The 27,932-nt window shown below is 39.3% G+C and overlaps 1 protein-coding gene across 2 annotated transcripts; it reads left to right on the top strand.

The window, feature by feature from the left end:
• Positions 1–28: 28 nt before the first annotated feature.
• On the top strand, positions 29–27,800 carry smarcc1a (SWI/SNF related BAF chromatin remodeling complex subunit C1a). Of its 2 annotated transcripts, none has more exons than XM_024804174.2 (28): positions 29–280; positions 2,529–2,648; positions 2,746–2,831; positions 3,190–3,271; positions 3,733–3,825; positions 3,932–4,001; positions 4,285–4,354; positions 4,566–4,641; positions 5,018–5,143; positions 6,717–6,811; positions 7,346–7,476; positions 8,769–8,828; positions 8,966–9,003; positions 9,386–9,504; positions 9,853–9,924; positions 10,067–10,180; positions 10,517–10,670; positions 11,241–11,351; positions 11,472–11,531; positions 11,821–12,079; positions 13,878–14,039; positions 15,086–15,141; positions 16,059–16,212; positions 16,447–16,631; positions 16,843–16,977; positions 21,230–21,581; positions 22,315–22,440; positions 24,584–27,800. In XM_024804174.2, the coding sequence occupies exons 1-28, from the start codon at positions 95–97 to the stop codon at positions 24,673–24,675; spliced, it is 3,384 nt and encodes a 1,127-aa protein (XP_024659942.2). In that variant the 5' UTR covers positions 29–94; the 3' UTR covers positions 24,676–27,800. The 2 variants fall into 2 exon arrangements, with proteins under 2 accessions (XP_024659942.2, XP_024659941.2); XM_024804173.2 differs by having other exon boundaries at positions 6,693–6,811.
• Positions 27,801–27,932: the final 132 nt, after the last annotated feature.

Genomic DNA, 27,932 nt, shown 5'->3' with positions numbered 1-27,932 from the left:
CTCAACACGTTTGCGGCTGCGCAATGTCATTCGAAAACTTGCACGCTGAGGGACGCCGTGGAGGAGAAAGACAACGCAGCGAACAAAACACACAATGGCGACGGCGGCGACAACGGCAGGGGGAACGGGCTCGGGTGGACCGACCACTGGCCCCGTCGGTGGTTTAACCGCAGTGGGACGAAAGAAAGATGGTGGTCCGTCTGCGAAATTTTGGGAAAGTTCAGACACGATATCCCAGCTGGAGACGGTGCGACTCTGGATCGGAAAGCACTACAAGAAGGTAAGCTAGCTGCCCGCTCCTCTATTGATTTCTATGAAGGCCCGCGTCCCGCTAGCACAAAGGGGCGCTCATGTTTTAGTTAGCTGCAGCCACCCAGAGCTAAGTAGAGTTAAGTTTTAAGAGTGCTCATATATAATTTTGTTTGGGAGTTCACCGTCAGTATACTGCCCATTGTCTTGAACAGTTAAGAGTTATCAGTTCTTGTTTATCAAATAGCTATTGTTAGCTCGCTAACTGCCCATTCAATGTTGCTACTAATATGACGCTCAGGGGGGAAATGTTTACAAACGAGCGACACATAGCCGCGTATAATTTTTTAACTTGTATTTAATACGTTTCTCATTAAAAAGAAATAACGATAAACCAGACTTTCTTATTAGTTTTTCAAAAGGCCCGTGATGCTAACCTGTATGTAAGTCACGGGACATACCCTGCAGAAATTATAATATTAGCTTAATAAACCCCAGCTTTCTTTTTATGCCATCTTAAAAGGTACTTTACTTAGAAGGTAATTATCTACTTCACTGCGTGCTGTTTGCAGGCCCAGTCCTGTTCCATGCTGTCAGTGTGTTGAGTTTTGTCAACACAGCAGCATAGCACACCGTGCAGGTTGCACTTGCCTACTGAGTTAGCCAAACAAAGAGTGCTCCTCTTGTCACGTCAGGCTCTCATTCAAAACCACTAACACGTTGTGCCTGCTCAAGTTATAGCAGAAACATTATTCAAATGAAATGGCATAGATAAGGGCTTGTGAATACAGCGTTTACTCGCAGATTTATATTACAATATTTCATATATAAACTTGGCTTTTTTTAAGTATATCCACTGTTCAATAAAGTTGCCTTTAAGAATAATAAATACATCCGTTTTTTTGTTGTTGTTGTTGTTGTTTTTGGGTTTTTTTTGCAAAGATATTTATGTGAGTTATTTGAGGCCATATAGCAGTGGAAGGTCTTCCAGCTTTAAATGTACTTTGTTGCTGTTGACTGTGATCTTTCTGGCCAGTGTTTAGTTGTTGTGTTGCATGAACTTAGCATAGACTAAATCTAAAATAAGCAACTAAAACCTTATGTCATTATTTGGTGATGCAACAGTATATAAATGGATAAATGGATTCACTAACATTGTCGTTGGATTACATTGATTTTGCACTGGCTAAACCTTAAAGGATAAAGTCATGACTTGATTTTTAAAGTTTTTTGGTCAAGATTGATTCTCTAGAGCAAAAAGATCAGGAAATAAATAGCATCCAACTATCCCTCTTGTCCTGCTGGTAACAGGACCTGGATATCAGGGACAGCAGTCTAAGCAGAAACCTGTCGCCATGCAAGGCAAAAGATATAACAAGTTTAAACAAAAATCATTAGTCTGTTGACTCTCTAGAGCTGCAACTAACAATTATTTTGATATTCGACTAATCTGCCTAATTATTTCAGTAACTCTTATCTCTGCTTCCTGTTGCCAAACCTCCTGTTCTACCCTGTAGTACCTCATCTGCTGAAGTCTGCCCACCTGTGAATATCACCCTGTTGTTTTGTCCCCCACCAACTTAACATAATGATCCAAGAAACATTTGAATTTCAAAATAATCAAATGTATTTTTAACATTACTCAATAGTTTGTATATTATTTGGTTCATGAATTCATGATTGGATGTTCTGGAGCGAGGCTTGCTCTTATCTTTGTGATGATGTTCCCAGCTGCTGATAACCATGCTAATGATGCTCTCCGTCATGACTTAAGCCATCTGAGAGGTGCATGAGCCTCTTTACAGGACTAACCTATCTATACCCCACTGCTTAATACTAGTATAGCAAAACAAAACAGAAATAGAGCTCTATTAAACGACTCTTGTGGCTGCTCATATCATGGTAACAGACTTCTTTTTATTATTTCCTTTTATTACTTAACACATCACAGTATCAAAACTTATGTCGTGTTGTGTTGTATGCAATGTCGTTGTGGGACAGTTTTCCAATTTCATTGTACTATTGTACTATGAATGACTGTGCAATGACAATAAAGAGTTATCTTATTATCAAATGAAGAAGCCCATTCTCAGACTTTTGAGCATTTCTTTGGAATTAATTCATGTACAAAAAAAAAATCTAAACTCTTGTAGGTTGTATTTTTCTGTCTTTTGGCCACCTTGATTTGCTAAAAAAAAAAAAAAGACTGCTAGATGAGATGGGAATCTGTGCCATTGCTATCATGTTACCAATAACTTTTTTTTTGTGCCTACTTCCAGTACGTCCAGAATGACTCCCCCTCCAGTAAATCCCTGGCAGGTCTCGTGGTCCAACTGCTGCATTTCCAGGAAGACGCATTTGGGCGAAGAGTCAACAATCCTGCTCTTACAAAGCTACCTGTAAGCATACAAACATTGCATTCTACAAAAATCGCCATCACAGTTGAATCCCAAATGGTAAAGTGTTCTGTTCTTATGGTTCTTCTCATATCTTCAGGCCAAGTGTTTCCTGGATTTCAAGGCAGGAGGTGCTCTCTGTCACATTTTGGGATCTGTCTACAAGTTTAAGAGCGAGCAAGGCTGGTAAGTTAACTTGTGTAACTTAGTATGAGCAGATGGGTCTGACATTGATCATCAACTTAAACCCTCCTTTTGAAGTCATTGGTCTTAGAAATATAATTTAAACTATCTCAGTTGTGCATTTTGAAGATAAGCAAAAATCTTAATGGTCTTGTATTTTAGGATGTTGGTTTATGGAGTTAAAAAAATAACCATTTGTGTCAGTTCCCAGTGATTGTACTACCTTGAATGACTTTATTTGTCCCCCAAGTTGAATATCTCAGCAGTCCATGGATGGTGTAGGGCATAGAAGTTGCACATAAAGTCATAATAAATGCAGAGTTATTATTTGAATATTCATGTGGCTTTGTGTCATTCTCAGGCGAAGATTTGACCTACAGAATCCCTCCCGGATGGACAGGAACGTGGAAATGTTCTTAAATGTTGAAAAGAACCTGGTCCAGGTACAGGACAAAGTCCTAATGCTCGAGCTTCTCCTTATGTTTATTCTAAGTACATTTGTTAATCAAAGTGCAGTTTTTAATAAAATTCAATTAGGCTTCGTGTATTCTAGTTATGAAGTTCAGATATTGCAGTTGTGTTTAACTGGCATTCACAATTTCAAAATGCATACAGGGTTTTTATTGTTAAAATTATTGTAAGTTTCAGTAACTCAAAGTCTTTTAACATTTTAAATGAATAAGCTCAGATTCCATTTAGCCAGTGTGCAGGTATCAGATTTTGACTGTATGCAGTTGTATGGAAATGAGGTAAAGGTGTGTTTTTATGTTGTCAAGTGTCCCTTAAAACTTCAACTGTAATCACTGCATTGAGAGATAAGTGAGTGTACTTTTGTTTTTGTACTTTTGCTTTGTTATAAAGCAACTTTTTGCGTGACTCTAACTTAAACCTTCTTCATGTGTAGAATAACTGCTTGACTCGACCCACTGTTTACCTGTCGCCAGACATCGAGCAGAAACAGGCTAGTAAGCTCAAAGACATCATCAAAAGACACCAGGTGAGCACAGAAATGAAATGATTTCCAGAGTAGTAAAATTCTCGTGGGACGCTCTGGTGTAGCAGCCTTTTAAGTTGTTCATTTTGTTTTTCTCTGTTCTCTTCAGGGCTCCATTACTGATGACAAGTCGAAGGCCACCCATATCATTTACCCATCACTATCCCAGCAAGAAGAAGGTTTGTTAGTTATCTCTGTGATTTACGAACTTAATTCTTAGTCAAGTAATGTGAACCACATATCTACTTTCTTTCATTCTCACTTCATTATCCTTCTGACCTAAAACCAACTTATTACTACAGTTAAATAATGAAAGATTTTAAAAGTGACTTAAAATATAGTAAAGTGATCAAATACTGCTTGGTAATCTTACCACTTTGTTTTTTTTTTTAGTTTTGTTTTTGCTTATAAAAGTGTAAATAATTGTGAAAACTCCTGAATATTGGTATTTATGTTTTGCAGAGGAGTGGCTGCGTCCTGTCATGAGAAAAGACAAGCAGGTGCTTGTCCATTGGGGTCTCTACCCAGACAGGTGAGCAGAGTGAGGCATTAAGCAGCTCACAAAAAGATCTGTGCTTCAGCTGGTGGATGTAAATTATTTCCTTCTAATATTTGGGCATTTTAGGAAAATGTTGGCATTTTATTAAAGAAAAGAAAAATAAATAATCACTCGAATCATCCTGAGAGAGATATTTCTGTTCATGACTTCATGAAGTTACTGATAACTGTTTTTATTTTGTTAGCTACGACACCTGGGTGTCAGCCAGTGAGTTAGACGGTGACCCAGAGGACCCACCCAGCACTGACAGACCTTGGAAGGTGAGATGTCTGTAATCAATAGGTTTTCTTTTGATACTGGAAGACTTTTTGTGTCCCTTAGAGTTTCCAGTTTTGGCTTTTGTTACCTATGTGTTTATAAATTGTCCTGAGAATATAAATGGTCACTATTGTATGCATCTGACATGTGTTTCTACCTGCATACCAAGCAGTTTTATTGTATTTATTTATTTTAAAATGTAAAGTGAAGCGGCTTTACCACATCAGCTAACCAATTTCCTTGTTTTTGCATTTATGTATTTCTGTCTCTTCTACTTGTTCTTTAGTGTCTTCCACTGAAAAATAATGGGAAATTAGGTCAGCAGAGTAAATTGATGAGTTGATTCTACTCTGTTATCTCCTTCCTTACTCTGATAAGGTCCATGCCAAGTGGGTTTTAGACACAGATGCCTTCAATGAGTGGATGAATGAGGAAGACTACGAAGTGGATGAGAACAAGAAGCCAGTCAGCTTCCGCCAGAAGATTTTCCCCAAAGAGGAAGAGGTATGTGTTTTTGCTGTGTGGGTGTGTGTCAGTGATCCAAACTTCAAATCCAAGAGAAAGCAGGTTTTCCAGCCACGTTATATCAGTACAGTGTGACAGCACCGCTCCTACCATTGTTGTTAAAGGGTGCCAACCTGATCGTTGTTACAAGTGACTTGTGTTGAAATTGGCTCTTTTGTAGAGGTATTAATCTAAAATTGGTCTTCAAATCTGTACTGTATGTAAGCCTGGAAATGGAAATTATTTGACTGAGACTAGGTGTGAATGCTGGTGTGAATTTGAATGTTTTTGCTGTTAGTCTGTCCCATTGCATGTTGCTTTGCTGTATGGATTGTGCACCTCACTCTTCTTCGTTCACAACTGGCTTCAGTCTGCATGCTGCCCATCCTTTCCAAGCCTTTCCTCACACTTTGTCTATTTCTAATGAGTTTCAGGGTTCCTGTTCATGTTGAGTAAATGAACTCCAAAAGTTATGATGCCAGAGACATTAAGTTTTCTTTTACATTGTTTTGGCCTTTTCACTGATCACTCATGATCACTCATGTGAGCATTAAGCAAACTGGCCACACAGATGTTTAAGTGCTCCAGTTTCCCATTAAGTGTAGCTCTTTGGGTTACCCTTACGTTGTACTCTTGACCTCTGTCATACACGGACTCACACAAAACATTGAGTGAACTGCATCTATGAGGTTAGTAAGCACATGCTTCACTAAGCCTTTCAAAAAAATAGTTTTTATATGAATTAACTTTTTATTAATCCTCAGCCCCAGAGTATGCCTGGAAGTAAACAGAAAAAAGACTGCCAGGAATGGCCATTGTAGTAAGTGCAGTCAGGACAGCCTGCCAGCTGACCTAATCATCAGGAACTGCTATGCTGGCTGGCATATTCATCCTTGTTTACATGTGTGAAGCTGTAGATGAAGCTTTCGCTTAAGTGTGAGTTTGGGCTGAATAGGCGGGCACTCACATCACATTGATTTATGAAAAGCTGACTGGTCAGGCTTAGGCTTTTCTACTAGTTCTTATAATTTGGTGGATGAAGCACCATCTGCAGGATAGAAATATTTATGAAAGCTCCAAATTTATTGACAATGGATGAATTGTTTTGTAGGACTTGGATAAATCTCCAGAATGCAGTCATAGAGTGCGAAGTTAACATCATCTATAGAGCCACAGCAAACACATTAAAAGCTTTTCATTTTATCTAATCTGGAGCCTTTTTTTTGTTACTTTTTATTAAATTTGAAAAGGGGGAAAAAAAGAATCAAATAGTGACAACTGGACAAAAAGAAGTTTGTCTGCTGCTGAAGAGAAATTCCTCTGATCCTGAAATGAGGGTCAGTGTGAAAGAGTGTCTGTTTGAAGAGGACAAACAGGAACCCTGATCGTCTCCTCCACCTCCACGGCATCCCCACCCCACCCCTCCTACGGTCGTTCTCCCACTGCTTCCCCTCCTTGTGTGTGCAACCGTTCCATCCTCTCATTCTGCCGCTCTTTCTCTCATCCTCCATCCCTCGCTCCCTGCGCTGCTCGGGGTTTGTCTGATCAGTCTTCCCGTACACCCGATCGCAAGGAGCGCAAGGCCAACTCTGCGGGAAAGAAGAGGAGGCGCTCACCCTCTCCACCCAGCACTCCAGCCGAGTCCCGTAAGAAGGGAGGCAAGAAGGGGTAAGGATGCTTCTCTTCGTTTTTGTTTTTATTGGTAGTATAAAATGTAGCGAGTACTGAGTAAATGCAGATTTGTGCAAGTGGTCTCCTAAAACTTCAGATTTGTCTCTAAAGGATAAAACTTGGTGATCCAATACATTTTTTTCAAAAGACAACAGGCCTAAATGTGACTCAGGAACAGGAGATGTATCATTCATTTTGTTTAAGCAGATTTTAATAAAATATGCTGCAAAAATTAATTTTCCAAGGCTTGGGGACTAGTTGTATTTGGATATTAATCCACAGTGATTGTGCTAGGGAGCATTTATGGTAGCAGGACTGTGTATGTGTGATTGAGTCAATGTAGACTATATTTAATGAATGAACATGTCACTTTGTACAGCAGTGAGACTGATGTGAGTAGAATTAGGACGACAATGAAGCCCTGTGGTGCAGTATAATAAGATATCAGTTATTTATCCTGGTGTTTGATTTTTTTTTATTGTCACGTTTTAACAGTTAGAGAAAAGCAAATAAATCCTTTCTTTCTCTCAGGAACCCGGGACCTCACTGGAAACGACGGGGCCACAGAGGAGAAGAGGAGGACACTGAAGAGGACATGACAAAAGACATGGACGATTCCTCAGCTGGTGCTAGCATGGAGGAGGGCAGCATCTCCAAGAATGGTATGTGCTGAGTATAGGGGCTAAGCTTGGCTCTATTTGTGTTTGTGTTGCAAACTACCATCTGTACATGAGATACTTTTCCTGTGTATTAAAGCATTAATTTGGATTATCATTAGATTAATTAAATACACTTGTTCATTAAATGTTTTAGCCTTCTAAAATGAATGTAATTATTCTGTCTTAGCTGTCATAGAAAACGTCAGACAGTTATTATGAAACGCCTAACTAATTGAATTTAAATTTAGGTGGTTACATGGACACAAAAACTGCTTGCATAGACCAAATAATTTTTTACCACAATAGGCATCCTAACTTGGCCATCAATACTTTGATATTTGTTAAATGTAGTTAAACATCACAGAATAGTCATATTAAAGAAATTTTACATAAGCAGATAAAAAGGGTATTTAATATTCAGTTACAAATGTAAAGTTTTGCTCTATAGCATGTATAGCAAAGTACGCATAACTAAAATGACTTTACTGTCTTTACATTTAATTGATCATCAATTGAGTCGTATTTAGATTTTATCTATAATTGTAACATAATATATATATATATATATTATATATATAATATATATAAACAGTTTTAAATGGTATTTGTCTGCAGTTGCCAGTAAGATCAGAGACAGAAATTAGGATATTTAAATGATTCCTGTCATAAGTGCCCTCTTCAGTCTTGTTGTTATGTGTTGCAATGTTCAGCTAGAGCTTTATAAGCAGTAAGAAACCTGCACTGTGATCTTTGTCCTGTTTCTCTCTTTGTAAGGTTTGTCCTTTTCTAAACAGAGATAAATTTTATTTCATTCAATTTTAAATTCATTTTTTTGTGATTTTTCTCTATGTGGCTGCTGTGTACTGAATCATTATGTTATGATGACAAGAAAATCCCCTCAGCAGCAAGGGAAAAAAACATACCCATTGACGCTCACAGTTTAAGTCAGAAAATAGAAAAAAACCCTTGGGTGCTTCTTTTTCATGATCTGTATTCTGCTTAAAGATTCCCTTTAAAACCAACACACACAATTCTGTCTATAATACTCTTTTTAGACCAAGTCCCATTCGTTATGTCCCACTTTTGTCCCAAAGAAATCTCCTTGTCTTCCTCCAGCACACAGACACGCACTCAGTCTATTGTAGTCTCCCCTTTTGCAAACCAGAAAGCTCATTATTGTCTTCATGCCCATGGCTGAATTAGACAGTCTTTGAATAATTTTTCTTAAATATTTTAATTTTTCCCCTCTTCTGTACTTCACTTTGTACATTTTTTTTCTTTTATTCCATGCACAGCAAATTCAAAGAAAGACAGCGAGAATACACCGGTCAAAGGAGGGCATGTGGCCGACTTGGGTATGTATTTATAAATGAACTTGTATCCTTGTGTAGGAGTTATATGAGTGAGATTAGCATCTTTTGTATGTGAGCATAAGCTGCTCCGCAGTTTAAAAGCAAACCTGACTCGAGACATTTATTTTTATTTTTTCCAGATGACATGGAAGATGAATCTGTGATGTCTGGTGGAAAGGTAAGACCACTGATTCCTGTCTTTATCTCTCTAGTGTAGTTAGGAATATCACATATACATATCACTCCCAGTCACTCCTGGGAGTGATATGTAATATAAACAGTGTATTTTGATTCAGTTAAACTAAATCTAATTGAAATATGAGGAAATGGTACGATTAAAATATCCCTATAGTTATTATTCAAAGAACTAAAAACTAGCGTGCACCTGCTGTTTTTCTTCATTCTTTATACAGGCTTTGTTTTTGTTTTTTTTAAAATAAATGTTTGTGAGCAAAGCCACTTTAATTCCAAAGTAGGGCTGTCTCATGAATTGTAATTACACAGCACGATGACTTTTTTCAGACTGCTGTTACTTGACCTGTCTGCTTATCCTTCTGCAGGATGATGAGGAACAAGGCAAAAGTGAAATAAACCGACTGGATGCCAATGAGGACAATGTGACTGAACAGACGCATCACATCGTTATCCCCAGCTATGCTGCTTGGTTTGACTACAACAGGTAAGTGTTGTGAATCTGAAACTTAAGCTACATTACACAAATAACTTGGTTAATAAGTTATAACTAACTTTTCAAAAGCTTATGTGGAGTGGAGATGATAGGAGGCTTTTTATTTTGGAGAGATAGTGAGATGTTGCTGTTTGGAAGAAGATGGATTACAGATGCATTTTAAAAAAACACAAAAAAAACCACCAGCTGCAGTTTACATGCAGTTAGAGGTGCACTTGATGACATCTGCAGGCCATTCTTAATCTCATTGCCATTAAAAATACAATTTTATTTTAGGAATAACATTGTTTCTTCCTACTTTGATATCTATCAATATTTTTTCTTTTCCTTTCTTGTTAGCATCCATGAGATTGAGAGACGAGCCTTGCCAGAGTTCTTCAACGGAAAGAACAAGTCCAAAACTCCAGAAATGTGAGTTTACACACACACACACACACACACACACACACACACACACACACACACACACCAGTCCCACATATATAAAAATGCAGCTTTCATATAATAAGTCTCCTATCATTCTAACGGGACATACTGCGACATCTCAACACAGATACCTGGCCTATCGAAACTTCATGATCGACACGTATCGGCTGAATCCTCAGGAGTACCTCACCTCCACCTCCTGCCGCAGGAACCTGACTGGAGATGTTTGCGCCATCATGAGGTTCGACAGATCCACATGTTGTTAACTTTTCTGGGGTTTTTTTTTTTTTTTTTTTTTTTTTTTTTTACATATTAATTTGGTTGGATTAATGGGCAGTGGCTAACTCAATAAAAAATATTTATGAATATTAAAAACTTACCCTAAATGAATTGAATTGTTGTATTATGCAAGTTAACACCTACTGGGAGGCCTTCAGCCAAACACAGTCCTGAAGAAATGCCATGCATTTGACTGGTACCTTTGTAGGTGCCACACATGCTTTAAAGAGAAGATGATAAGTAGCTTTTCATTGTTTTAATTATTTTTTTAATGTAATTATTCCCCCTCCCCCTCCAGGGTACATGCATTCTTGGAGCAGTGGGGTTTGGTGAACTACCAGGTCGATGCAGAGTCTCGTCCATTGCCAATGGGCCCCCCACCCACTCCTCATTTTACTGTGCTGGCTGACACACCCTCTGGCCTCATGCCTCTTAACCACAGACCCCAACCGGTAAGGACAACTTAAAGAGGGAAGGAAGAAGTAGGTTTGAATCCACTTGTGCAGCCAAGGACCATATTTTTTGAGGATAAATAGATTGGTTCCAAATAAAGAGTGGCTTTTAATAACGTCCCTGAACGTTATCGCTAAACACCTAAATTAGTTTTGTGGGGGTTTTTGTTTTGTTTTTTGTTTTTATACCAAATATAGATCAAATTCCTGAAGAATTTTGTCCTTTTTGCTAGCAATTCACTTTAAAAGGGAAGCATGGAATCTGTGATTTGATTGTTTGTTTTGTTTTTGTGTGTGCCAACACACCAACCCCAAAAGATGTTTAACTTTGATTAAGATGTCAAAAGAAAAACAAACTGAAATAGTTGCAAAACAATTATCACTGAAATCATAATAATAAAAATCACAGCTGTGTTGTTTTCTCTGGGTTCCCTCCATTATACCCTTGTACCATTTCATTGATGAGCTTCATTTGTAAAACTGCTGCACGTCTCAGATGGTCCCATTACAAAAAAAAATACATCTTCATACAGACGGTTTGCTAATGTGTGGCCATTTTATTCCTTCCAGATTCCTCCTCCACAGCCAATGCCCAATTTTGCAGACAAAAGCAAAGACAAGCCCATCGACCTGCAGAACTTTAGCCTTCGTTCTGACCTCTACAACAGGAAAAGCATCAAGGTTGGAGCTTGTTCAACTTCATAATGTGTTTTTCATGTTTGAAGTTCTAACAGTCTCTCTGAGCTGGTGTGTTAGAATTTAAAAACAAAGAAATGTCTATTGTGGACTTTGATTCCTCAGGGTAAAGCAGGCAGCACTACCAGAGATTGGACTGAGCAGGAGACTCTGCTGCTGCTCGAGGTGAGTCTTAAAGTACAGAAGATAGGAGTGTCCTGTTTTAAATAAGAAAAACTTCCAATGTTTGGCTGCTGATCATAAGCTCAACCTGTTCTTATGACCTGATAAAATTTTTTTAAAATAAACACACTTTTTTCTGTCATTTTCTTTCTATGTTTTTTTGTCTTTAACAAAAAAAGATGGCGATAAACTCTTTATGCCTCATGGAATTATAAATATTGCTATATTAAATGTTCTCTGGCTTTCTTTTTATAATAAGACTTGTATCGTCACTCCTGTCACCTATGGCTAGGCCCTGGAGATGTATAAAGATGACTGGAACAAAGTTTCAGAGCATGTTGGTTCACGCACCCAAGATGAGTGCATCCTGCACTTCCTGCGATTGCCCATTGAAGATCCATACCTGGAGAGTACGGAGGCCACACTTGGGCCTCTTTCCTATCAGCCCATACCTTTCAGCCAGTCTGGGAACCCAGTCATGAGCACAGTAGCCTTCCTGGCATCTGTTGTGGATCCCAGAGTGGCATCTGCTGCAGCCAAGGCAGCACTAGGTGAGAACTGGTGGGAAAGAGCCATAAACTGCAGGGTTTAAATCTATATGATATTTTAATGAGCTTCTGTATTTTAATTGCTAAATAGCTAGAAACAGAAACATTTACAACAAATATCAGTGCAGCAGTTTCTTGACTTCAGAGGAGATACTAGAGATTTATCTGTATATTCAGTTTCATTATCTTAACCCTTTAGAGCCGATCGGAGCGGGAACGCTCTGTTATGCGTAACTATTTTTAAATCCCAGTAGCACTGCAACCACGTAAGCTAGCGCAAAAATTTTTTTTGCATATGAAACCGGAGGAGTTGTACTTACATCTGATGCCATCAGCTTGTCCTAGGTCACGGTTTCCTTCCACATAAAGCTTTGCAAAAACTGCATAAAAAGCGCTTGCAGGAACAAAAACATAATATTCCAGAAACACGCTTTACCGATCTGATCAGCCGTTCAAAACACTTCCTACGTTGGAATAGACGTCAGCGCGAACTTTTGCATTTCCGCCATTACCTGCCCGAAACCAGAAGTGACGTCATTTTCGCGGAAATGTAGTCTTTTTTGCGATCAGGGCCTCAGGGCCTATACTGCTCTTTTTAAAAGTTATCTTTGACTTTATGACTTTCTGTGTCGTTTCTGGGATGCTTAGGACTCATATTGCACTGCTGGAAATAGTTTATTTTGATGCATATGCTGCTTTTTTGCAAATTTGCAGTATAATATTTATTTTCGTTTTTCCTGCAGTGTATAAAAATTGGTGTATTTCAAAAATAAAACTATGAAGACACTCAAAATAAATTTCCTGTGGTAGGAAACTATTTTGTGCAACTTTTTTGTATTTACAGTTTTGAGGGATAAGACTCTTAAATTTCTCTAACTACAAATATATGTTAAAAAATCAAAAACGATTTTCAATTTTTTTGTAGTTTATTGCACTTTTTTGCAATTTATGTAATTACTATGCACTTAATGAATACATATTATTAAAATCTGGGCTATAATGGTTGTATTGATGTATAGCAACTTGAAATGCTCCCAAAAATGGCTCCACAGCATGTAAAAATATAATATAAGCTCTGGCGGACTTGGTTCTATGGTAGGTCTTAAAGGGTTAAACAACATCATGCAGCCACAAATATACATGGGTTGGGTTTTGAATGGTTCTGAACGTTAAAGAGGAGATGTCTGCCTTTTGGTTACACATGTTACTTTTGTGTAACTAAAAGTGACCTGTTACACAAGTTAGTAATATTTTTCCTGGTCTTGTGCCAGTTACACTAAAAACAAAAAGACCAGTAGAAGATAAATGTAACTACTGAATTGCTCAGATAACGTAACATGAGATTTAGTTGAGACAACAGACAAACACTGGCCACTGTAATTAATAAATATCAAATGATTTGATTGTTGTCAGCTAAGCTAGAATATGAGCCGATACTGATGTGTGGCTTTTATTTTTCTTTTTAAGTGGGAAGAATAACGGGGAAAGTAGCTATGTACGGGTAAAGAAAAAAAAATGGTTTAGCTCTGTGAGTAATTAACACTGTTACTACTGCTTTTTGAAACTAAATAAACAGAGAACACCAAGTGAACACACAATACTGAAAGCAGCTCCAAAAACTGTCTGTGCATATGTGACTACTTTGTCATTATAAAGTGAATAAACACAAGCTGCACAGTCCAGCTGGCATGCTTGGGAATATAATACTAGCTTCATGTCTGAGCACACCATGAACTAATGGATTGTCATATTGCTATCAATGAGAGTCTGAAAGTAAAAAACGTCCACTCTTTGTTTGCAGAGGAGTTCTCTCGTGTGCGTGAAGAGGTACCAGCTGAGTTGGTGGAGGCTCACGTGAAGAAGGTGCAGGAGGCGGCCAGAACTACTGGGAAGGTGGATCCCGCCTTTGGTTTGGAGAGCAGCGGCATTGCTGGAACTGCCCCCGAGGAGCCAGAAAAGACTGGTGAGTGTTGTTTGTACAGATAGTAAAGAAAGACAGGCTGATGCCTCCAAGCCAACCTCGAAAGTCTTTAACGTATTTCTAAACATGTTAGAAGGTGTAATACCTCAAGCATTTCCTGTTGGGGGAAGGCAGGTATCATCTAAAATAATCATCTGTCTTTGGTGAGATTTGGTAGTTTTGTGACCAGCTCCAACATCACAATGTTATTCAGCAATGAGGGATGTCCACTCTAATGTAAATTGCTGCTCTGTGCATATGTCCAGGCTAACCGATGTTTCTCATCATATTTAGGCTCGTATTTGACTTTTGCTACACATCAGTCCTTTTACCAGCAGGCTACTGAGGAGTAAAGACATATTGTGAAATGTTGTGGTGTTTCTGTGTACACTGCTGTGGTAACCAGTGGATTAAAGCTGCGGTTGCAGATGGGGCAGCACAGTGGGAGGAGGTGAAGGAGAAAACTGGGTCACCACACTCATGGATGTTCTCATCGCTTTCTCTCTCTCTGTGTTGTCTTGAAAATTACCCACATTGCCCCTGCACACAAACAAACACACACACACACAATACTTATCACTTGTTAAAGATTAATGCTCTCTTGAGCTACAGTTGTAATCAATAAGTTTAAATGTGTTCCATGCCTCCTTTAGCCTAAAGCACTCAACTGGCACGAAATCAATATTCAAACTCTTAACATACGCTCAAGTGCACCCGTGACATGGTTTAACACTCAGCCACACGCATGTATTCACCCGGTCACGTGTGAGTGTACACACAACACTTATCATTTCCTGTGGGCCTATTCATTTAAAGTGCTTTCAACCTTAGTACCTGCATGTCAAACGATGCTTTTTGATGTTGTTTATCTCAGTAAATCAATAAGTTAATTTCACTCCAGACAGGATGATATATTCAGCTACAGTCATATCACAAATGTTGGTAATATCTATGTAAATTTAGAATGTATTTAAAATAAGCTCTGACCCTCTTTGTTAGTTTTATCTGTCTGACAGATGCTGATTTTTCAGTCTTGCTGTCAATTACAGAAACCACAGAGCCGGAAAAGATGGAAACAGACTCCGACTCCCAGCAGGTTGACAAGGTGAGACCACCTTTCATGCATCTTCAGATGTTCACTGTCTCATAGGAAAACATCTATTTATAAATGGATATTATAATAAATCCCCTACTAATTAAAAGGTCAAACTGATTAATAAATCAGATTAAAACATCCAACTCGGGCCATGTGCATACCTGAATTCATTCATGGTTTAGGTTTTTCATTGAAAGTACACAATATAACCAGACTTGGGGTGACAAGCATTGGTAATGGAGATGCAACATAATCCCATTCAATGGTGAGGTAGATTATTTTGATCAAAACTATGGTTTGAATTATACCTCAGGTTTTATTAAGAGTGTATTAATTGCAAAATATTGCGAAGTGTCTTACTACCAGACAGATCAGTTAATCATGTTTTGCTCAAGAGTAAAAAATGAAACAAAACAAAGACTAACTACATTATTCTGATGTTATTACAAGGTTACAGCTTCAGATAGTCTGGCATGCTGTAACAGGTTCATGAGTGTTCCTGTACAGACAGATGACCTGTCACTTATTACATTGATAGCCACTTCACTTATTTTTTGCACAATTTAGAACTTTCCAGTTCATTTACTTTTAGCCTTCGTCTCGTGCTTTAAAAAGCGAGTGAATGTAATGACACTAGTGGCTGTTGACTTAATTATTCTCTTACATTAGTGATTGGGGGAAGAAAGTTAACAGGGGCGAGATTTGATCAACTATTGAGTGTACTCGCAGCATTTTGTAGGTGAAAAACCTTGAATGAATGTCCTTTATTCAACACTTTTAAGCAGCTAGCTACTCTGAACCACACTTATTTCTCAAATCTCAGAGCAAATCTTAAATTCAGACTCGCAGTACAGTTGTTGTTGTTGGGGTTTTTTTTTCCTTCTGTGGTGGCACGCCTACCATTTTTGATTTTCCTCAACCTTCAGGGTGAGTTGAAGGATGAAGCTGAGAAGCCGAGCGAGTCTGCCGAGAAGAGCGACAAGACAGAAGCAACAGAAAAGGTGAAAAAAGAGGGAGCGGAGGCATCGGAGCGTGAAGAAGAGAATGAAGAGGGAGGGGAGGCTAAGACCGCTCAAGCAGGTAACAGTTTATGCCAAAGTGAAACTAAAGCTCCATTTCACAGGCATGCAACTTTGTTTTTAAATTGCAATTTAAAGGGTCTACTTCTGGTTGATTATCCTGATGATTTGCTAATTTATTTAATGTTTTATTGTTTAATTAGTCTGTAAAATCTGATAATGTTTTTCCACACACATTCTTTGAAAAGTCTACATAAAGTGCTTGATCTTTTCTATTTTTTCTTTTCCTTATCAGACAAAGACAAAGAGGAGTCTATGGAGACATCATCTTCAGACCAGGAGAAGGAGAAGGAGAAGGAGGAGAAAACCCCTACAGAGGAGGGAGAGGACAAGGGCAAGAAGCTGGAACATGATATCGGAGAAGGAAACATTGCCACTGCGGCTGCTGCTGCCTTGGCATCTGCTGCCACAAAAGCCAAGGTAAGACTGCAGGACTGCTGACTCTGCAACAGCAATTGCATGGAACAACTTCAGCTTTTCTCAAATGACACTGTGTTGCTGCTATAATTTTGTGTACCTGTTGTTCTGATGGAATCCTGTACTTTTTTTTTGTGTTAAAATAGTAAAATGCTGGAAATGGTTATTTAGCATTGATTAGATATTTACCATCAGCCCATTGCCTTCCTTTTAGCATTTGGCAGCAGTGGAGGAGCGGAAGATCAAGTCCTTGGTGGCTCTGCTGGTCGAGACCCAGATGAAGAAACTGGAGATCAAGTTGAGACACTTTGAGGAACTTGAGACCATCATGGACCGTGAGAAAGAGGCTGTAAGTCAGAAATACTTCAATACAATGTTGTATTCTGTTGGGCAGCTGGACTCTTCACTTTCAGTTAATGCAGGCACTCAAATCCTCTAATGCTCAGTAAAGGCTTATAACTGTGGTTATCAAAAATGAAGGTGAGCTGTTAACAGAAGTTCATCCGGCACTTTAAAACTACGCCTAGTCTCTAAAGTGGAAAATTAGCTGTTTGAAGCAAAGACAGATTTATAAAGTACCCACCTCTCAGACAAAGTGTCTACAGATCTTTAAAAGGTCTATAAAATTATTAATGCAACTAATACGTTTTTTAAAAAGACTTGAAGTCAAAGGAGAATGTTTTTAGTCACAGGTTACTTTTAGCTGCTTCCGTATTTCCCAAGAGGTCACCACAGCGGATGGCTCTGCATGCTTGGTTTGGCACAGATTTCATGCCAGATGCCCTTCCTGACACAGCCATCCCATTAATCTGGGATTAACCTCGTGTGGTTATTATACTATAGGGAGTGCAGAATTATTAGGCAAGTTGTATTTTTGAGGAATCATTTTATTATTGAACAACAACCATGTTCTCAATGAACCCAAAAGACTCATTAATATCAAAGCTGAATGTTTTTGGAAGTAGTTTTTAGTTTGTTTTTAGTTTTAGCTATTTTAGGGGGATATCTGTGTGTGCAGGTGACTATTACTGTGCATAATTATTAGGCAACTTAACAAAAAACAAACATTTCAATTATTTATTTTTACCAGTGAAACCAATATAACATCTCCACATTCACAAATATACATTTCTGACATTCAAAAACAAAACAAAAACAAATCAGCGACCAACATAGCCACCTTTCTTTGCAAGGACACTCAAAAGCCTGCCATCCATGGATTCTGTCAGTGTTTTGATCTGTTCACCATCAACATTGCGTGCAGCAGCAACCACAGCCTCCCAGACACTGTTCAGAGAGGTGTACTGTTTTCCCTCCTTGTAAATCTCACATTTGATGATGGACCACAGGTTCTCAATGGGGTTCAGATCAGGTGAACAAGGTGGCCATGTCATTAGTTTTTCTTCTTTTATACCCTTTCTTGCCAGCCACGCTGTGGAGTACTTGGACGCGTGTGATGGAGCATTGTCCTGCATGAAAATCATGTTTTTCTTGAAGGATGCAGACTTCTTCCTGTACCACTGCTTGAAGAAGGTGTCTTCCAGAAACTGGCAGTAGGACTGGGAGTTGAGCTTGACTCCATCCTCAACCCAAAAAGGCCCCACAAGCTCATCTTTGATGATACCAGCCCAAACCAGTACTCCACCTCCACCTTGCTGGCGTCTGAGTCGGACTGGAGCTCTCTGCCCTTTACCAATCCAGCCACGGGCCCATCCATCTGGCCCATCAAGACTCACTCTCATTTCATCAGTCCATAAAACCTTAGAAAAACCAGTCTTGAGATATTTCTTGGCCCAGTCTTGACGTTTCAGCTTGTGTGTCTTGTTCAGTGGTGGTCGTCTTTCAGCCTTTCTTACCTTGGCCATGTCTCTGAGTATTGCACACCTTGTGCTTTTGGGCACTCCAGTGATGTTGCAGCTCTGAAATATGGCCAAACTGGTGGCAAGTGGCATCTTGGCAGCTGCACGCTTGACTTTTCTCAGTTCATGGGCAGTTATTTTGCGCCTTGGTTTTTCCACACGCTTCTTGCGACCCTGTTGACTGTTTTGAATGAAACGCTTGATTGTTCGATGATCACGCTTCAGAAGCTTGGCAATTTTGTGACTGCTGCATCCCTCTGCAAGATATCTCACTATTTTTGACTTTTCTGAGCCTGTCAAGTCCTTCTTTTGACCCATTTTGCCAAAGGAAAGAAAGTTGCCTAATAATTATGCACACCTAATATAGGGTGTTGATGTCATTAGACCACACCCCTTCTCATTACAGAGATACACATCACCTAATATGCTTAATTGGTAGTAGGCTTTCGAGCCTATACAGCTTGGAGTAAGACAACATGCATGAAGAGTATGATGTGGACAAAATACTCATTTGCCTAATAATTCTGCACTCCCTGTACATTGTGGGGAGATCCAGAACTGCTTGTTTTGGATGTTTTTGGTGACCCAACAGCAGAGTACTCATTTTGAAGTCTGCTACTCAAGGCTCATGCATTGTAATGTAAATTCTCTGCAGACAAGTCCGAGCAGTGGCAAAAAACAGGCAGCCACATGGACGTCACAGATACACACAATAATCAAGGCTTAAAGCCTTGTTTGTGTCTCCTCTCAGCCTTGAGCCGGGGATCTTTTGTGTGCGCCAAATGTTTCAACCACTACACCACAGAGTCAAGAACGTTTTCATTCTCACCACCGTGAAAATCTCCGGCACATAATGCTACTCAATTAGCTCATACAGCATGACTGCATCGTTAAGGTTTCACCTAATAGGTTTTGCATATGTGCAAATGGTTTACTGTAGCAGTCTGAAAAGATAAATATTGGGATGGTGTTTTAAAATTAACCAAATATTTGTACGTTTCCTTAAACACCATTTTAACTTGCCATCAACAGGTTTCCTTGGGAAGGGTATATTTCACTTTTATGCGACTTTCACAGCATATTCTCTTAAGATTGTGTTATAAAGGTCTTACATTTAACTTGTTCATACTTACAGATACCCCATCTTAGCCTGTGAAATATTTTTTTATAAAAAGAACAACACGTGTAACAAAATATTGAGATAAAGTTGAATGTTTGATTTAAACTCCTAAATTTAAGAACAGACATTTTAAGTTGGGACAAATGTCAATATTTTAGGAGGTTTAAAGGTGGAACATGAGTGCACACATTACACCACTACCATATAATTAATAGGTAAATACACAAATATCCTTACTTGTTAGAAGTCTTTATTAGACTGTTTAAAAAAATGTAAAATAATTGTAAAACACTTTAAAATGAAAAAGAAATATAACTATTTGGATTAGCACATCCTTTGGAGTTGTCCAGAAAAGACTGCGTTACAAAGTTTCGCTTCTTCTGTTGCTATATTGGCACAAGTAACTAATAAAGATTTAATTCATCAACAGATATTGGCCAGTCAACAGGTTTGTCCCCACTTGGCCCAAGTCTTCCATAGAGATTGAAAAAGAGACGCAGCATTAATTCTCTGTGAGGAGAACATTTTTTCCAAAGCAAAGCTGTTGTTCAGTGAGGCAAGTGAAAGTGTTACCTGCCCCGACAGAGCAAATGAATGACTCTCAGCTCTTGTTTGTGTGTGTTCTGTCCCTGCACAATCCCTGGAGACGCTAGTGAGAGTGTAAAACTGTGTTTTCACGGTAGCGGCATTGGCAGTGTAGCCCAGTTTCACAGCTGTAAACAGTGCATGAAAAGGAGTCTGGTTAAAGAGGCTTTCTGAACGCTGGAATGAAACCAACCCACTCCTGCTGCTGTTCCTAACATAAACTGTAAAACACTGAGACTCTAAAACAAAGAAACACAAGGCTTTATTTAGAGCTGTATGTGCTATGCAGAAGGAACTGAACAGACCTCCCCCTTTCTTTTTCTGATTTTTGTCATGAAGCTAGTTTATTTCTTTTTAGCTTCATAAACGTTCTTTTTGACTTTGGCTGTAGTTCTTTATTTTTATATCCATGTTTTGAAATACCCACCTGATGATACTGTGGGTCCAGTCTCATCAGTATAAGGAATGTGTGGTGAGTGCAGTGGCCTATGTAGTTATTGTAGGACTTCGCTCATTCATCTCAGCATAGCTGCACACACACTAGCTGTACATCTGCTGCAAGTTCAGTCTGGAGGAAGAATTATTGCTGCCAGACTAGAGAAGTTCAGGAAAGGCCGCTGATTGACATCAGGAATGGCCAAAACAGCGACCTGTTTAGTTGGACAAAATGGAAATGAGCACGAGCTCTTCAGTTCTTAAATGCATGCACAGTTTTTAAAGATTTAAAAAAAAAAAAACGTTTTTAAAAGTAGTTGTAAAATATACCTTTGTGGCCTGTAACAAGAAAACCTCTATGTGTAAAAACTGTGTTTCGATTTCATGGCCATGGTATTCATAAGTTAGGCTTCTGCCCTGTAAAATATGCAGGCCTGCATTTTGTCAGTGTGCACCTTTTTGGCGTAAAGCAGACTTTATCAGGATATAAAGCAATGAAAATGTAACTTTATGTACTGCAATACCTGCCAGTTGTTGGTGGTATTTGGTATTATAACTGTCTTAAAATAATCTTTCCTCATGGTTCCTGCATTTCTGTGCAGTTGGAGCTTCAGAGGCAGCAGCTGCTAACTGAGCGTCAGGCGTTCCACATGGAGCAACTCAAATACGCCGAAATGAAGGCGAGGCAGCAGATGGAGCAGCAAGCGGCAGCCGCGGCTGCTGCTGCTGCAGCTGCCCAGGCCCAAGGACAGGGGCCTGGGGCTGGACCACACTCTGGGCCCCCTCCACCAGGCATGCACCCAGGAGGACCTACACCACACCACGGAGGACCTCCTCCCCACCACGGAGCACCTCCACCACACCATGGAGGGCCCCCACCCGGCGCTGCAATGCACCCTGGCTACCCCCCAATGGGTCACCACCCAATGGCCCCTCACCACCCAGGACAGACAGGTGAAGGGAAAGGAAAACTACACTGGTGCTCAAAGTGATACAGAGATTAAGGAGCTTTGAAACAGGGGGAGCAGATGTGTGCTTTTAGATATTGTGAAATATTAGCATTTTCATATGGAAAGAATGTCAGCAGCTTTACCAGGTTATGACTTTGTTTGTTTTACACATTTGCCATATCAGATATTGATAGCTCAGTAGCTACTCTCTGCTGCCTTTAGTGGGTTGTCTTTCATATATACCCAAAGTTATACTAGCAGCTATGTTTTGTAGTCTTAGATCTTGGCCACTTGTTAGCCAGCTTGGTAGTAACTGCTAACTTGCTTAACAATTTTAATCTTTTTTCTTTTTCTATTTTTTTTAATTTATTTTTTATAAATGATGCCTTAATCTACCTAAAAGAACAGCTACATGAATTACTTTATTAAAGTCCCACTAATTTGGACTGGTATTTTGGTCATTTGGACTAACCCTTGGTGATTATTTGCTTTTGGGAACTGCAGGAAAATGTGGACATAATTGGCTCATTACATTAAACTTCAGCAAAATAACATATCAAGTGTTCTCAGAGAATAAGGACAGAATGGATTAAATGGCTTTTTTTCTCTACAAAATCATGTTAGTTGTTGGTTGAGTGTTTGTTTCTGGTTTGAAGCACCTCATGTAGGTTTTCTTCCTTATGTCCATCTGATCTCCATGTGTCTGATTTCTCTTATTTGTACTTTTCATGCTGCAGGACCAATGGGACCAGGTCAGCCAATGCCTGGACGTATGATGTCTGGCCCTCCTTCTGCTGGGCCTCCTCCCGGTGGCATGCCTCCCATGATGCCCCCACGCCACCCCGGAGCCCCCAACGGCATGTGTAAGTATAAATAGTCACCCTCTCATTATGCTTGTGTTGTTTTTGAATATGTATAAGCAAACTCAAGGTGGTTTATTTCTGTTGATTTGTGAAAATTTAATTCACCAAAACCAATACACGCTAAATTATGGCCTTGTTTCTAGGATCCTTTATTTACCCAACAAACAACCTAAGAAAAAAAATCTTTCTGGGAAATTCAAATAATGCTTTGACCCGGAGCTGACAGCTGGTATTTACTTTGAATGTCAGCTGCAGCTAAACATTTGGATCATTGCTGCTTATTAGCATCACAGCACGCACAGACCCTGTGGTTTGCATTGATTTCTCTAACCTTGTAAAGCAGCCAATCAGCATCTGAAATTAAGCACCAGTGTAATGATATGCATTTAAGTTTTTTGGCAGCTGCTGTTTGTGTTTCCACGTGTACTAAAGCTGAAATTTGAACTCTTTGAATGGTGTTACTTAATCGTATTTTTTGTTTTGCATTGTATTAAAGAGACTTCTCAGCATTTACATTTAGGGATGGGTATCGTTTAGGTTTTATCCGATACCGGTGCCAAATCGGTACTTTTGAAACGGTGCCGGTGCTCATGGAGAACACAAAATTGGTCCAAAAACCTCTCATGGTCAGCTGGTTTTTTGTAAAAAGATAACAATGTTAGCCTTTTCTGCAGCTATGGGGCATATATGGTATCACTCTTGGCTGGAAGCAGTGCTTAATCAATGGAAAAAATACAAACTTTGTCCAAAAACCTCTCATGTTTAGCTGTTTCCCTCTTTTTCTTTGGTCATTTTAGCCTTTTTGGCCAGGGTGAAGGAAGTATCTGCCATCAAACAAGAAGACAGCCGCATGTAGCTATGATGATGTTTGCTAGTTCACCTTACATGCATTAATGTAATAACGTGGTTAGCCTACTCAACGTAAATTACACACGAACAACATTAAGCTACTCACGCAGAGAAGAACGGCTGCTGCTGCCATCAAATACGGCGCATTTCTCGGCTTTAAAAAAAAAAAAACGCTATGCGTCGCCAGGTGTTTCATCGGATTTGAGGTGTTACTTCCTTTGACAGTATCACAGTATCAGCTTAAAGCACTTGTTGCAGGCTGCTGAGTTTGCATATTTTGCTGTGAAGTACAGCCAGACTTTTGACCGCTTCGCCTTGGACATTTTTAATCTGTAGCTCTGCATAAAAGAACGTACGTACCTGGCCCCACCTACTATCCTCGGAAACGTAAAATGATTGGCTAGAAGTGTATCACAGCTTAGGAAAAATAAAGCACCGAAATGTGCGCTGCTTTTCGGTCTGGTTACTACCGTTTATGTCAGAACCGGTACCCATCCCTATTTACATTCCTCAAGAGAAACAAAATTTGTTCGATTTATTGCAGGTGACATATTATAGCGATACCATTAATTCTTAGACTGTTAACTTTTAAAGCTATGTTTGCACTTTTTGATACCTAACCTGTAATTATTTTTTTTAAAGGAGGAGAAAAATACAATTTTCTTCATGCCTTAGGATGTCATTTATGTTGCCCATCAGCATAAGTTATGGTTACCAGAAATCAATGCGGGCTTTAATTTAAAGCCTCACACCACTGCTGTGTGTGTTAGTCTAATAATTGCCCTGTAGCTAGGTTAAGCGTTGTAGATTGTTGTGATGAGATGAAACCTTTTTGTCTTTAAAGATACGGACTGTTTTTGATGTATTTTGCCTCATCATCCAGTAGAGAGAGCTCTTAAAGTCAGATATCAGCTTTACAAATTGCATCCACAATTAACCTGTGATGAATAAATTGTACTGGAGGAGGATGGTAGCCACTTGAACCACTGAAAAAGCGGTCTTTGAGAATTTCTGGTTCTGTGAAAAGCTCTTCACGTCCAAGCTTATCACTTAGTGAAGCAGTGTTGTAATGTTGTCTTGAATATGACAGAAGAGACAGTGCAGCTGCGACTGCACAGAGAAATGCAAATGATGAAAGCCAGACTAAAGGGTTAAATACCATGTAGAACTGGTTCATTACACATGACTGGTATTGAAAATACCAGGATTACAGTTACCTTCATATTCATTTATATATTAGTTCAAACTTTAGCTTGCTTCCTTTATCCTCTAAAACCAAGATTTTCCTTCTTAGATCCTGGTCCACCACCTGCACAGCCTGAAGCGATCCCTCCTGCTCCTGTAGGTCCTCCAGCACCTCCGAGTGGGCGAGTGGCTGACAACTAAGAGCTACACACAAACACGCGCGGACACACACACACACACACACACACAAAAGCACACAAGCTTGAAGCTAACTCTCTGAACATCAACCCCTTTTTGATGGCCTTTGCTACTGGCTCGGTATTTTTCACTCAGCACTCACATCTACTATAAACTTCATCACAGGATACACACACAGACACACACAGGGTTCAAAAGCAGAGGTAACCTGACATTTCACACATGCACCCATACATGCAGACTTCCACTCAGGGCACAGCGGCAAGGGTCGTCTACTTATAAACACTGTTTTCTGCTCTGTTGGGCCAAACCAAGGATTTAGACAATGACCCTGTGTACAGAAAACAAAACAAGGAGACAGAACAAATAATGATTTAAAAAAACTGTCTCATCTCTTTTTCTTTTTCCTCCTTTCTTTTTCCAGTGCTGTTTTAATTGCACTGAAACCCCCTTCCAGTCTCACAAAACACACGCCCTGCTTTTTGTCTGGTTCCTCTTTCTCCAAGACAAACACTAGGGGGAGCTAGCGAGACTAGAGAGCTGGTGTGACCTGTAGGGGTGGGTGGTGTGTGTGTGTGTGTATTGAAGCAAGCAGATTTTTCAGACATTAACATGAATAAAACACACATGGGGGACCCAGCCTGCCCTCACTCTTGTCTTGTCGAGTATCTACCTCTCGCTCCTCTTGAAATGATACACTGTAGTTTTGTGTGTGTGAGTGTGTGTCTGTGAATGTGTGTGTCAGACAGAGGGCTGGGTGATGGTCATTTGTGCCTTTTTTTTTTTTTTTTTAATGTATGGAATCTGTTTTTTACTCACTTCTCCTCTAGCTGATTTTGAGATATAAAGTCAAAACTGAACAAAGAGGCAGGTGGAGATTTAACTTTAGGTCTGCCTTTGTCTGATAAGGTGCATCCTCCTTGACCCCCCAAAAATGTCAGCTGTAAATACTGTTAACAGTATCTGAGTATAGGCGTGAGAGACAGTACCTGCTGAAAAGGTTTAAATTGTTCTTAGTTGTGCTTGAAATGTAAGGGTTCAACTAAAATTACTTTTTTTTCCCAACTTTTTACTGGACTTTTTACTGGACTTTAAAATTCCATTTAAAAAAAGACCAGAAATTTCCAAGTTCTCTTCTCAGTGCTTTGTGACCTCCTAATCAGAGAAGTAAAATCTTTAAATTGTATGATTTTAACATTTAAAAGTTTTGCTTACTAAAGACATTTGCAGTATTTGGCAAATATAAACTAAATTGGAAGCTAAATCTCATTTTGTGAGGCACAAGTTAGGACTTTCCAGCCATGAAAGGAAGTACATCCACCTCCTTCCTCTGTCTGTCACACCACCTGCAGCACTGTAACGCACACACACAGACATGTAAGCTAAGCTGTGGCGAACACTGGAGGCTGCATGCACACACCGACTTGGCCAGACCCTGCCACAAAGCACTGGACAAACACACATGTAATCTCCTGCTGACCTTCACACAGCCTTTACAGAGAGGGAGACGCTGTGATGCGGCTGAAACATCACAACACGACGATGCTCTTCCTCAGCACGGTGGGCTTCTAGATGTTTTTAGGTGCTGATACTGTAGCGATTAAACCCCGCCCCCCTCTCTTATGCTCAGTTTCTTCACGCCTAGTGCTGCCTACCTCGCTAACCCCTCTTCCCCCTCCTCCCCTCTTTAGTGCACGTTTTGCATTAATTTCCAGCTACTGTAAAACTCTGCAATATCCTCATTTTTGTGTATCAAACCATTACACGGAAAAATATTAAGTTACTAAGTAATCATAACTGTTTAGTCCTTAAACGCTCTGTCCTGTCATGTCACAGTAAATTAAATTAAACAAGGGGCGAAACCACTGAATACTTGTGTGCAGATTTGGTATTTAAATATCAGCTACTCAAGCTGGATGCTGGTTTCCTTTATCTTTTTCTGTAATGGGAAATTTAAAGTAACCTCAGCTGAGAGAAAAACAGTTATTGCGTGTTAATTTTCAGTATCAGCTGAACAAAGTGTCTGAAAAAATTTAAATTAAATCCCGTAGCTATAAAAGGGGGAAAAAGGAACATTATGGGCTTTTTGTTTTTGTTTTCGTCTCTCCTCTGAATTAGTTCTAGGATAGGACAACAGTTTCACCACAAGATCCATTTGTTAGCTGCGGTTTGTCGCAGTATTCCCCACATTTTCCATTGCTCAGGTTTCCCTTTTCTGAGCTTTTTAAAGTATTTTCATGTCAGTAATCTTGGAAATTAAAATCGGAATTTTATTCCTCGAAACGAGTCGTTCTCAACATTTGGAAGCCCGTTTTCCTCATGACGTAGTTGTTTTTGTCAGGTCATCAGCAAGTGCTTTCAACCCATTAAAAACATTTTATGACACTTGCAAGTTAGCTTTAAATAAATTAAAATGTTTATTTTATTCCTGCTGCTCTAATCATCATTTCAACTAGTCTGCATTCACCATCCTGCATCGTTCTAAAGCTGACATACAAGTGAATAATAAATCCAATATGAGGATGTTTTAATGTGAAGTCTTAACCAGAACTACTACTCCTTCCCTGTTGCTAGCACTGTTAGTATCTCTGCTACCTCCTCCTCCATCTGCTAGCTACCTCTTCTAGAAATCTTCCTCTTGCTATCTACTACCTCTCTGCGCACCCCTTTGCTACCTCTTGTTCCCCACCTCCTTCCTTTTTGTTTCTTCTTAATTTCTTTTAAAATAATTTCTTTGTCCTGCCCACATGACTGCTGCATCACTGACTGTTGCCCTCTTCTCCCAGTCTGTTGGAAGAAGAAAGCACACAAACACACCGTACAATCCCTCGCTCACACTCTCGTTCAACGTGCCCTCCCATTCAACATTTTACCAGGCTTGTTATGTAATATCACTTAAATATGATGGGATTTTCTTTACATATATTATCTTTAATGGATACTTTTTTTTTGTGTTATTGGTAATGTATTTTCAAGATGTTTTGTGTAGATGGAAGTTCTCTCTGTTCTTTGTAGCATTTGTTTCTCTCCCCCCCTCTTTTTTTTCCTTTTTTTTTTTATTATTTTGTATGGGGTCTGTTGGTACTTGGACCTAGACACTGTCGAATAAACTGTGTTTTGTATGAAAATGTCTCAGTTTCTTTGTCTTTTCTCTTTAGACTAAAAGCACAATTGCTAAAATTGCAAATGTTTTCATCTGAAACTGCACAAAAAGAAGAATGTAGAAAATAAGTATGTTTTTATATTGCCGTTACAAGATT

This window comes from Maylandia zebra, linkage group LG11, assembly GCF_041146795.1.
Source record: "Maylandia zebra isolate NMK-2024a linkage group LG11, Mzebra_GT3a, whole genome shotgun sequence".
Classification (NCBI taxonomy): Eukaryota; Metazoa; Chordata; class Actinopteri; order Cichliformes; family Cichlidae; genus Maylandia; species Maylandia zebra.
Note: the sequence above shows the minus strand (reverse complement) of the source record. Positions and strands in the feature narration are given on the sequence as shown.